The following is a 12891-nucleotide window of genomic DNA, read 5'->3' as shown; positions in this document are numbered from 1 at the left end:
TACTGATGAGGATCATGAGTGTCCTATTTCATACAAAGATGTGGGGGCTATTGAGTTGGATTGTGAAGGTAACATGTGAGAACTGTTGAGTTTGTGAGATTATAAATATGATTATGTGAATGTATTTATATCAAGCATCCTCATGAGTCACTGACGTGATACGTCGCTAGCAATGTACATGTTGATTTTTAAAAGAGTTGGCTAACTGAGTTGAGAAGTGAATTAGTGTGATAAATATCCTATCTTTACTGTTTTTCTTGATTATTTCCTTGCTTTAATTCATTATCTGTATTTGAATTTGTCTGTTTGGTTGACTTGAACTGTGATAAATGCTTCAATATTGTTGATTATCAAGTACACGTATGCATTCCTGTTATTTCTCCTTTTCCTTTAAATTTCCATATAAACTACACATGTTATGCTAAATGTTAGTTTTTAAAGTAATTCTTGTCACTACCTTATTGGGAGCGGTCAATGAGACTTATTGGATGCACGTTGAATTTCGTACTGATAATAAATTTATTGCACTCTTCGTGTAGGTTTGGAAACCAATTCTCGTACTCTCTACAAGTGAGTTCCAACTTTGAGGATCCGTCTTTGTGGTGAGCCACCATCCTCTTCCGCAATGGCGACAGTGTCCCTTATCTTTATGTTATTTCATTCATAGTCGAACTCTGTACTAGTTGAAACACTTCTATTTTTTTTTTTTTATAGTTTTCTCATGACGATGCAATACCTGGCCTTGGAGAGTTTAGTGTCTGTTTGGCATTTATAGCTTTACACTATATTAGACTTACCTTTTATTTATATGTTACTGCATTATGTTAGACTTAGTTATTTGTCTTCGCATATTTCGTTTTTGGGTGATAAATGTTTGGTTCTCCTATCTCGGGAATAGTCGGGGCCATCATGACTAGGGGTGATTTGGGTTGTGTCAAAGTAGTACAGATTCCTAGGCTCGTAGGTCTTGCAACGTTATGAGCAGCGTCTAGTAGAGTCTTGCGGATAGTATGGAGCGTCTGCACTTATTTTCTACGGGCTACATGATATTTAGGGAAATTTCTATTCCTTTGTGCGATACTTTTTTCAGCATAAACATTGAATCTTCCTTTGTATCATGTCTCTGTTGGTGAGCACACGATCATCCGCATGGGGAGCATGATCGGCAGCTAGAAGTACATATTTTGAGCTATCTTTTGCCTCATATTTGACCACTTTTTTTGTGTTTTAAGTTATTTTATTTACGTTATACTTAATATTCACAGTTTGTTCTATAAGAGATGAGTTCGCGAAAAAGAGATGATTTGGAACTAAAACGAATAAAAATGGGCTTTGAAGTCCGAGTAGAAGTCTAGGGCATATCAGGATATGATTTTGAGCACATGAATTGATATGGAGCTATAACCGGAGCACATACGATTTAAAAGTCTAAGTACAAGTCGAAGAAAAAAGGACCAGGGTCAAGTCCGGGGTCAACGCTCGAGTGTGCACAACATCGGTCTTTAAAATTGAAATTCAAACCAAATAAAAAAAATCGATTTTCTTCTTCGGTTTGGTTTGGTTTGGTTTTTCGGTTTTCCATGAACACCCCTAGTAAAAATGTTACTTCCCCGTATTTAAAAAAAAAAAAAAAAATTGTTTGGCCTGATAGGCCATTTTATTAATAGTCAAAACCCCCAAGTTCAAAATGGCCCAAACCGGGTCCATTAATCCGAAATTGCAAAAAAGAAAATAGAAAATTAAAAACAGAAAAAGACAACAAATATCTTGTTGTCCAAATGACTTTTGTTGCCCTATTTCTCGATTGTTTCTCTCTTTTCCGCTCTCCAGCTCTCTCTAGAAGCTTCTTCTTCTTCTTCTTCGATGATTCCTCTGTGATTCTGCCTTTGTGATGCTTCAAATCCCCCTCTAATGATGAAGTTATTAACGAATTGAAGAAGGGAAGCCTTTATTTCTATTCGAAACTTGATTCTTTTCATGGTAGTAGTCTGATTCTGTTCTGATATGTCTTGTTTGACTTTTGCATGAGCTGATTTTGCATTATTTGAAACGGATCTGCTAGAAACATGTTGTTGTGATGGTTTTCGGTTCACTCTAAGAAGAAAGAAAACCAACATCTCCACTCTATGCTCCATTCCTATCATTTCTAGCTGAGGTATGTCTAACTGAGTCTTCTCTTCTTGTCTATTTGTGAAAATCCTCCTTTTCTGTTCTGACATGTGTTGTTTGATTATTGCATGAGCTGAATCTATAAGCTTTGACCTAGATTTGTAAAGTACATGAGCTGAATTCGCCATATGTGACTGTTAAGCACTACTTAGGTAACTTCCTCTTCTCGTTCTGTTGATTCAGCTTCCTTGTTATTAAAAGACCTGCCTGGATGTGTGTTCTTTCCATTTTTCCCTTTCTGGTGCTATAGATCTGGTGTTTAGCCACTTGTGTTTCTCCATTGCTTTGTGTCTTTGATCTCTTATTAGCCCTTTCTTTTTGTTGGCATGTTTGTTTTACTGTTAATGGGCATAGCAATGTGAACCACTTTTGTTGTTGTGTTTGGATGCTTGTCTTGCATGGTTGTGTTGTGATCTGCATCTATCTATGATATCTCTGTACCTGCAAAAAAAATACCCAAAGTCAGTGTAAACAACCACCTTAATCTCCTCCCAAAGGACTCGATTATGGTGGCATCTCCTTTTCTGTTCCATCTACTCCTTCCTAATTCATTCTTATTCTTGATCCACCTTTTTCCTTATAGTATCTCATCATCCAACCCTCCTCATCCTTAGATAAGGTATTTGCGATTTATCACTGTTGAGAATTTTCCTGCACATGCTATTCAAGTCTTGAAAAGATTGACACTGCACTTTGTTATCATCCAAGGCTTGATTAGCCAAAGCATCAGCCAATTTATTCCCCTCTCTTAGTGTATGACTAAAAGTAATATGCATATTACTTGTCAGTTCTATAATCTTCTCTATCCAATTTACTATACTCCATGGTGGTTTCCAGCCTTCTTCCAAAATCTTGTATATCATTTCTGAGTCAGTCTGAACAATTATATTATCCAATTCTTGTATTTTGCAATACCTCAAAGCCTCCACTATTGCCCTTACCTTTGCTTCTGTATTTGTAGTTATTCCTATTTCCTCAGCTTGAGCATATATGATATCCCCATTCCTATCCCTTAGACAGAAGCCATAGGAACTTTTCCATAGATTACTTCTTGATGCTCCATCCGTATTACATTTGATCCAATTCATTGGTGGACATGTCATAAGACGTTAGTGACCTTTAAGTTAGCTGAACCTCCTTCCAGAAACTTAATCATCTCATCCCACCTATGAGGTACTTCTTTGATAGAAGGATTCCTAACATGTACTATTCTCTGTATAGTACTAAAAACTTGATAAATAGTCCTTCCCACAGACCTTCTTTCCCCATGTTTGATATTGTTTCTCCTTTTCCACAACTCCCAGATAATTATAGCAGGTATGTATAGCCTTAAAAATCTATCTAAGTTTTCCAGGAACAGGTGTTGACCACCATTTGTTAATCAATTGTTGCAACTGTAGTTCCTCCATAGATATCCCTACTCTAGAACTGAAATAGAACCATGCTGTGTAAGCTACTGGGGAATTGATAAATAAATGTTGTATTGTTTCCTCCCCAGGGTTAGAACAACACCAACATCTAGACACCATATTGTAACTCATATTTTTCAACAAATCATCAATAGATAATTTAAACTTCCAACATCTCCACATGAAGAAGGACATTTTGAATGGGAGACCCTTTACCCACATACACTTGTAATTTTCTGCTTCTTAGCTTCTCAATCTCACAAATTCCCAGGCTGACTTCACTGTAAAATTTCCAACATTATCTATTAACCACCATGCTTTATCAACCCCTCTTTCCTCCCTTAGTTGATTGATAGTATGTATGATATGTTGTATCATGTCATCTGGCAATACTGCTTCCCTGTATGTTTTCTAGTCTCTGAAGATTTGGCTTGGCATGGCACACCTGGCGGCATGAGAAGCCATTTCTAACCCTGTATGAGTCCGTTAAGGTTTCGGAGATGTGTTTTATTCCTAGGATGTTTACCACAATTTAAATACATGTTAGACACGATTTTGAAAGGGATTTAGACTAGTGTGAAGGAGAGAAACCCCTGAGAGGAAGAGGAGATCCGACGAGGGCTAGAACAATTGCTCAGGCACCATCGATCCTAAGATTTGTTTTATCTTTACTATTGTAGTTAATCATTTATTTTTTCCACCCCATGTCTGGTACCCTTATTGGAGCCCGAATATATCAAGATTCGCGACGGATTTGTTAGTTCTTGGGGTTTTGGTGCTACATGATTGTTGTAGTTTGACACATGAATTGATTATTTTTCTTATCATATTGATTTATTTATTCAATTTTGCATTTAATTATTTCATTGTCGAGCCAACGATTGAACACAATCTACGAATCTAGAATTGAATATAGCGTGTTCTTGAACCTGTGGGGGATGGATTCATGTTTAGGATAGGACTATACTTAATCGCCTTGCTTAGTTATTTTACAAGAAATACATATATGTTTTTTTTAACTCTAATTCCGTAATAGACATTAGGTTAGCTTGAATAGACGAGTAAGAACTCAGAAGATTCTATGAGCATTATTAACCGTGCTAAATAATAAACTAGGTATATTAATTGAAAAAGGTCCAAAAATGCCCTTGTACTATCTCAAAAGGTCTAAATATACCCTTCATCCACCTATTTTGCAGCAAAAAAAATAAAAAAAACCGCCGCTTACCTTTTTGGCTCACTTTTGCCCTTAAAACTAATAGACCTCTTATTTATTTATTTTAATTATTTTAAAAAATGATTATTTTTATTTTCTCTTTTTTTAAGTGAACAGTGAGGATAAGATCTGTCTTATGTTCATGTATAATTTTTTAATTATGGTTTATTACGTATCATAATTCTATTGGACGAAATTAAAACTCAACATACCCAACTTTTTCATAAAACATACAAATTATTTGTTCATACAAAATTATTTTATTTATTCACCATAAAAACAACAAAGAAATAAATTTATTATTTTATTTGTTCAGTCAACTTTTTCATGAAACATACAAATTATTTAATTAGTTCACTAAAAGTAGGAGCAAAAAATAAAATTAATTTGGTATGAACAAAAACAACAAAGAATAATATTTAGATTGCCAATTGGTTCGTAAAATTAAGTTGTTATGAACAAAAAAAAGAGTGAACAAATAAAATAATAACTTTTTCTTGGTGTTTTTTGTCTTTTTCAACTGCCATGTTATGTGTTACTTGAGTTGAGGGTCTTTCGGAAACACAACCTCTCTATCTCCACGAGGTAGGGATAAGATCTGCATAACACTCTACCCTCTCTAGACCCCACCTATGTGAATACACTAGTATTGTGTTGTTGTTTTTTTGGTGAAGATATAAAATAATTTGTTATGAACAAATAAAATAATTTGTATGTTTTATGACAAAGTTGAGTATATTGGGTAAGGGTAGGTTTAGTTAAAAGGGAAAAAAATTATTTCGTTCAATAGGAATATGACACATAATAAATCTTAATTAAAAAAGTTATGGCTGAGCATAAGATAGATCTGAGCCTCAATTGTCAGTTTAAAAATAAAAAGAGAAAATAAAACATAAAAAGTTTTTTTGTTTTTTGTTTTTGAGAAGTTATTAAAAATATATCAAAAACAGGTCTGTTAGTTTTGAAGGAAAAAATGAGCCAAGGTGAGTGGAGGAGTTGTTTAGCAAAATAGGCAGATGAATGGTGTATTTAGACCTTTTGAGATAGTCCAGGGGCATTTTTGGCTAATTTCTTGTAACGACCCATTTGGTCGTTTTAGACATTTTACTCCTTCATCCCCAAAATACCCTTTTCGTAGTCTCTTTCCGGTATTTATGACTTTCGGAGATGAGTGGTGCAGTTCCTGAGCCAATCGGGCGGGTCTTGGTTGGTTTTGAGGATTAGCATTGGATAAACTATTTCTAACACAAAATTTCCAATTCAATCCGTGTTCTAGATGATTTAATTTAGGGGTTTTTTAACAAATTTTGGGATTTGAGTAAATAATGGAATTGAAGGCTCATTGTTGATTAGAAATTGATGATATTTAAGAGTTTGACTAATTAGAGTATGAGTAGGGTGAAATTAAGTTAAAATTCTAGTTTTGTCCTTGTGGGTCGGGGGTCACTTTTCGGGTTGCGTTTTTGGGTAACGTTTAGAAGCATAGTAATATGGGTGTCCGTAGATTCATATTCTAACGTGGAGCTCTTATTTGATAGACTTCAATCATTCAGAGGCTCTCTACAAGGGGAAGGCATTGGCTTGATTGCTCGTGACTCCCTCTCAGCCTTCGAGGAAGGTTATGGCTTACCTTTCTAGACTCCGATTAGAGAAACGTATGTAGTTTGTAGGTATTGGCGGGGAAAGTATAACAGGCCTTTGGGCATGGTTGTGGCTATAAATCCGCTGGCTTGGTATGGATGTTGTTATGTGGGCTTGTCTCCATTTTTGCTAATATATTGTGATTACAGATTGATCTACCTTGTCACTTGATATCTCACTTAACTCATTAAAAAGGGAAGGATAATATTAATATTAGACTTAAGTCCTGTTCAAAGATTCATGACATGCATCCATTGATTCTATGATTCATGATGTTGAATTTGATTCATGCATTGACATACCATCCATTTACATAAATGATTGATATGATTGCGAGAAAGTGATTGATAGGCTCCGAGGTCTTTGCCGGAGAGCGAGAGAGATTGATAGCCTCCAAGGTCTTTCCCGGAGAGCGAGATATATTGCTGGCTTCCCATGTCTTTGCTCGAGAGCGAGAAATATTGATAGCCTCTGAGGTCTTTGTTGGAGAGTGAGATATATTGATGGCTTCCGGGGTCTTTACCGGAGAGCGAGGTGGTACATCGACTTCGCGGATCCCCCACGGGTCATGGCTTTGAGGCATAGCCCTTAGTATGTGTGTACGGGAGTGGAGAGCTGGCCTGTGTGGCACTACATTGCATTGTATTACATCCATTCATTTACTCATGACTGCTTATTTGATGAATTACATTTACTCATGACTGCTTATTTGATGAATTACATACTCTTTCTGAAACTGTAACTAAAGATTGATTTTGTGACTGTACTTAATTGCCTTATCTGCGCCACTTGTCAATTTCTATATCTTATATGTGTTATCGAATCGTTGTCGGCCTATGATTCGTACAAGTACTAGTGTAGTACTCATAATACTCTTGCTGCACTCTTTGTAGAGTGCAGAGTTTGATCCAAGTTCCTGTTTGAGACCTTGTGACTGATCCCGAGGCTATCCATCAGAGACTTTAGGGTGAGCTACTAGCCGGATCTGTAGCCCTGGATCTGTTCTTATGTTATTCTGTATATTTTCTTGTCTACACACAATATTCTATTCTAGTACTTAGAGACTTGTAATTTTAGTTTTCAGATAATGTATTTCATTTTAGAAGCTCTTGTGCAAGTTAAGACTAGGTTTTAGGGTTGTAATTGTTTATGGACTTCCGCACTATTATACATATAAAGTAAGACCTTTTAGTATATTGTTTGCATTTACTTCTGAATGTCTTTCTTGTAAATGGTGCTGATTAAGGGGATGGTTCGCCCACCAGGGGGATAGTGTGGGTGCCATCATAACTCGCGAAATGGGTCGTGAGATTTCTGTATATTAATTAGTTAATTCTCTTGACTAACTCAATAGGATTGTTAGCTACCATAATCCTAGCACCTCACATTTTATTGAATTCTCCCAGTTTCTTTACTTGCGCAATTTGTACTGTCATTTAATTAAGTAATTATATCATTTCTCGGATTGGCTTGAATAGATAAGTACCAGTAGCTTGATTTAGTAAATAGTTAATAACAAATTCTCATGTGAACGATACTGTAATTATCACCTTATTACTTGTCGATCATGTACACTTACATGCGTAGCTAGCACGAGCAAGTTTATGATACCGTAGTGGGGACATCAAAATGAATTGTTTATCTAGATTAGATTTTTAATTTTGTCTATTCATGTTTCTTTTATTATTTTGTTATTTTGAAAGGGCAGCTTGGAAAGAAAATTGGTCCAATGCTAGTTCTCCTTATTTTGGTAATCCTTGACTGATTTGTGGAGGACCTCATGTGTGGACAAGTTGTCCTAATATTTTCGGAAGCAGGTTGTCTGCACCTCCCCAATCCTTCGTGTGGAATGTTTGTAGTAAATGTGGTAGTCTGGTCATTGGAATGGTTGTCCTTATAACTCTTATCTTATTCTCCTTCCCCAAGGCCCTTTTATGATGATTTTCTTGTTGTTTATGATGTTGATAGGAACAATGAAATTGAGGATGAGAAATGTGATGCGTAGTTTATTGATGGGTTGAAATAAATACTGGAGCAGAACGCAGAATGCTAGAAAGCCAGAGAAAAGATTAGTGCTGAAATCACGGAGATGGAGTCTAAAGCCGAGACTTCCACTGATCAACAAGTAAAAAACTATGAAGAAGTGAAGATAGCGAGTCAAATCTTGCTTATGGAGCAAGCCCAAGGACTAGAAGCATATGAGGTCTCCGTGATCGAATTACAAACCTGATAGTTAAGTAGGCAGTTAAGTAACTCATCTCAAAGATTTTAAGTGAAGTCATATATGTGACGAAAGAAAAGTATTGTACCTAAGAGATCAAACTTAGCTCTATACTTTGTGAAAGACGTCAAATTTACCCCTATACTTTTAACGTACCCTTGGCTCCGTTAGGATAAGGAGTATATTTGAACAAAAGGCTAACGACGAGGGAAAATTTGTTCGGAAAGTATAACGGAGGTTAAATGTAAAATATTTTAAAAAATATAGGGGTAAATTTGACCATTTCCCCATACTTTATGGATCAGTTTTCACTTTGCATCCTATTCATTTTTATAAATTTAATTATGTGAGTTTTGGAGTTCGACCAACACTTTGTTGATATCTATGCTAGTGCAGTTGGTTTTTGTAATGGAAGCTAGTCTCTAGCTTAAAATAGCTATTTCAATAGTCTTTTTTCCCATTTAAACTGAAGAACCTAATCAATAGAATGGATCCATAAAAGATATACTACTAATGAATAAAATTCCTCCCTAATGAGTACCGCACTTCAACACAAATTCACATTTGTGAAAATAATTTAATTTATATTAAATTATGCTTTACAAGGTAATTCCAAGTTTATTGAGATCCGTTTGAATCATCAACAGCTTGTATGACATTTGATCCACCATTTTTTTTCCACTTTTTCAGAGTATCTCTCCCAATAAATAGATCTTTATGCTGAGGGAAGCAGTCTAAAGTGGAAAAAAATTGTAGAGAAAATTGAGTTATGCACTAAAGTATATTCATTTTATTCATAAATTAAATGTAAGTTTTCCATCGAGGCAGCTGTGCAAATGGGTTACAGAAATAACAAGTTAACAAGTCAAGTGTGGCACCACCCAAATTCATAGCTGTGATAAGCGAACTCAAACGAAATAACCATCTTATAGGAAGTTTTTAAACCATAAAAGATTCAAAATAAGTTTAAAAAGTTTTACAGTAAAGCCGAAGCCTCAAACTACAAATGAAATTCAAAAAGAGTCATAACTCACTAACACATAGTCCAAGGAGCATCTAAATAGACTCTGAATACAAAAATATAATGAAGAAAACAACCCGCAATAAACATAAAAAAATGACATCCACCGCCACAAACAGACTGCAGTTGGCTCACCTCAGCAGAATTTGAACCTGCGTTTCGTACAAATATCAAATGTGTCTTGCGGCAGTGCTAGCAGAAGGATCTACAGAGAGCAACAAATGAATTTTTGTGAGCATTACCCCTAATAAGATCTTTGACTCGCCCCTTCTTCTTGCCCCTAGGAGAAAGTCCTTAAAGTAATTCATGAAAGCATAACAATGTATGTATCTACAGTAAATGTCCATAACAGGTAAAAATTAATCCAGACGATAAGGCTTTCAAGTAAAGCAGTCAATTAAATATATCAATCCCAACCATGAATCACATAACGGCGCAACGCCCTAGTGTGTGCACCCAATAAATCAACCAAGGCGTTAGTTGATAGATCGACTAACCAAATCATAGGCCTTAGTTGGTAGGATGGATAAACAAAATCACAGGCCTTAGGACGACTAAAGCAAGTCATAAGCCGTAGTTGATCAAAAGGCTAAACTAACAGTGTGATACAAGAACCATACAATTTCAAGTAAAAACAACGTATAGTCGAAATGACGACATCATTTGAAGGACATCACACCAAACAAGTATCTAGCACGTATTGAATATAAGTAGCCTTATCATGCTTCAATAATGGAAATACTACGTTGTCATACTCAGTTTATAAAAAAACAAGTTTGTTTCATGCTTTCATAATTCAACTGTGATGACCCCTCCGGTCGTTTTGAATTTTAGAATTTTTTTCTCCTATTTCAGACTTTTCGTAGGAAATTTGATGTTTTATGACTTGTGGGTATGAGTGACACACTTGCCGAGAATTTTGGGTGCGTTTCAGAACGCTTAAATCGAAACTAGTAATTTGAAGGATTAAGAGTTGACCAAAGTCAAATGTTTGATTAAACGGGGTCAGATCCATGATTTGAAGGTTCCCATAGGTTCGTATGATAATGTTGATTAAATGCTTCAGTTACTGCAGTACAAAGTCAAAAGACATTGTTGGATTGTTTCTTGTTTTTTAGCCATTTCAGTAGTGTTAACTTAGTTGCTGATTTCTAGGAGTTTGTTGAGATTAGAGTTTGTTGATCATGGAATCATGTGCAAAGTAGTAGCTTAAATATAGACTTTAGTTGTTGAATTGTTTCTATAATTAAACACCATTTAAGTTTAATGAAAAGTATCTTTCCAAAGAACAAATATTTCTTCTCTTCTTCTTGCCATATATTTCCATTTCTAGAGTTGTAGGTTAGCTTAAAAACTCCAACAAAAGTGGTATCAGAGCTCTCTTCTTGAGGGACCTGTAACTGAGGGAAATGCATCTTCTGTTCTTCTTCTATGGATTCAGAGGTGAAGGCTATCATATCTGCGTAGAAAGAAGGGAGGCACATATGGAGGCAAATGATCTTTGGGAAGCTGTTGAGAGGATTACGAAGTTCCTTCCTTGCCTGTAAATCCAACCATGGCACAGATAAAAAATCAAAAGGAGGATAAAACAAGAAAATCAAAGGCTAGAGCTACGTTATTAGGTGCAGTCTCATACAAATCTTTGTCATTATTATGATAATGAAATCAGTGTTTGAGGTCTAGAAGTTCCTAAAGAAAGAATATGAAGGAGATGAATGGATCAAAAGAATGCGTGTTATCAACCTAATCAGAGAATTTGAACTTCAAAAGATGAAGGATTCAGACACAATCAAAGAGTATTTTGACAGATTACTCAACATTGCCAACAATGTAAGAGTACTTGGCTCTGAATTTTTCGATTCTAGATTGATCCGAAAAATTCTCGTTACAGTCTCGAAAAGTTTTGAAGCAACCATTTCCTCACTGGAAAATTCTAAAGATCTGTTAAAAGTTAGTTTGGCAGAATTATTGAATTCTTTGCTGGCACAAGAACAGAGAAGGCTTATAAAGTCTGAAGGGTCTGTTGAGGGTGCATTACCTGCAAAAGTTCAGTCAAACCAGGGATACAAAGGAAAGAAAAAGTGGAACAAGAAGGAAAAACTCAGGTTCTGATTCTCCTAGGTTCAATAGGGGAAAAAAACTTGATTTTTCTCCTTGCAAGCATCGTGGAAAGAAGGGTCATCCCCCGCTGAAATGCTGGAGAAGCCAGATCAGTAGTGTTAGAAATGTCAGGAGATGGGACATCATCAAAAGAAATGCACGAAAAACACTCAGCAAAATTATGCTACGCAGGTAGCTAATCATAAAGATGAGGAGCAGCTCTTTGTAGCAACCTGTTTGAACCTAGAAGTTCAAGTGACAAGTGCCTTATTAAAATTGTTGTACAAATCACATGACATTTGATCTTGATCTCTTCAAGGAGTTCGATACTTCAGTAATTTCCACAATACAAGTTGGCAATGGAGACTATATTCCTACTGAAGACAAAGGTATTGTGGTAATCAAAACCTCTTCAGGTACAAAACTAATCAAAGATGTGTTTTTTGTACCTAACATAAGTCATACTTTTTTAAGTGTTGGCTAACTACTTGAGGGTGGTTTGAAACTTCTCTTTGAAATCAATTATTGTTAAATAAAAAATGCAGAAGGTAAAAACCTATTCAAAGTAATGATGAAGGGAAAGAGCTTTACGTTGGATCCTTTAGAGCATGAGCAAAAAGCTTATACTACAAAAAAAAATCAATGCAGAAGTTTGGCACAAAAGGCTCGGACATTTCAACCATGTTGCTTTAATGAACCTATAGAAGAAAGATTTGGTTAGGGGCTGCCTAGCCTTGAAGTTGAAATACCAGATTGCAAAACTTGTCAATTAGCAAGCAAACAAGGCTTCCTTTCAAGAAAGCAACCTGGAGATCTACTGAAAAACTAAAATTAATCCACACAAATCTGGCTGGTCCTCACAGAACTCCATCACTCAAAAGGAGTAAGTATTACATAGTTTTCGTTAATGACTATATGAGAATGTGATGGATTTACTTTCTCAGGTTAAAGGAAGAGGTTGCCACTATGAAACTCAAAGTGGTTGTAAGATTCAATCTTTAAGATCTGACAATGGCAAGGAGTACACATCTGATCAAATCAATGCATTATGTAAAGAAACCGTGATTCAACACCAACTCACTGCTCCATATACTCCATAACAAAATGGAGTTAG

General features: G+C 35.7%; 1 protein-coding gene and 1 long non-coding RNA gene across 7 annotated transcripts; both read left to right on the top strand.

The window, feature by feature from the left end:
- Positions 1-1802: 1802 nt before the first annotated feature.
- LOC132032373 (uncharacterized) lies at positions 1803-8972 on the top strand. Of its 6 annotated transcripts, none has more exons than XR_009408433.1 (3): positions 1828-2321; positions 6333-6412; positions 6777-7237. It is a non-coding gene; the product is annotated as an uncharacterized LOC132032373 (long non-coding RNA). The 6 variants fall into 6 exon arrangements; XR_009408431.1 differs by lacking the exons at positions 6333-6412; positions 6777-7237 and adding exons at positions 7336-7402; positions 8404-8972 and having other exon boundaries at positions 1829-2321; XR_009408434.1 differs by lacking the exon at positions 6333-6412 and adding an exon at positions 8404-8972 and having other exon boundaries at positions 1831-2321; positions 6787-7077.
- Positions 8973-11405: 2433 nt separating this feature from the next.
- Positions 11406-11789, top strand: LOC132034583 (uncharacterized). The gene has a single exon (XM_059424979.1). The coding sequence runs from the start codon at positions 11406-11408 to the stop codon at positions 11787-11789; it is 384 nt and encodes a 127-aa protein (XP_059280962.1).
- Positions 11790-12891: the final 1102 nt, after the last annotated feature.

Source organism: Lycium ferocissimum, chromosome 10 (genome assembly GCF_029784015.1).
Source record: "Lycium ferocissimum isolate CSIRO_LF1 chromosome 10, AGI_CSIRO_Lferr_CH_V1, whole genome shotgun sequence".
NCBI classification, from domain to species: Eukaryota; Viridiplantae; Streptophyta; class Magnoliopsida; order Solanales; family Solanaceae; genus Lycium; species Lycium ferocissimum.
Note: the sequence above shows the minus strand (reverse complement) of the source record. Positions and strands in the feature narration are given on the sequence as shown.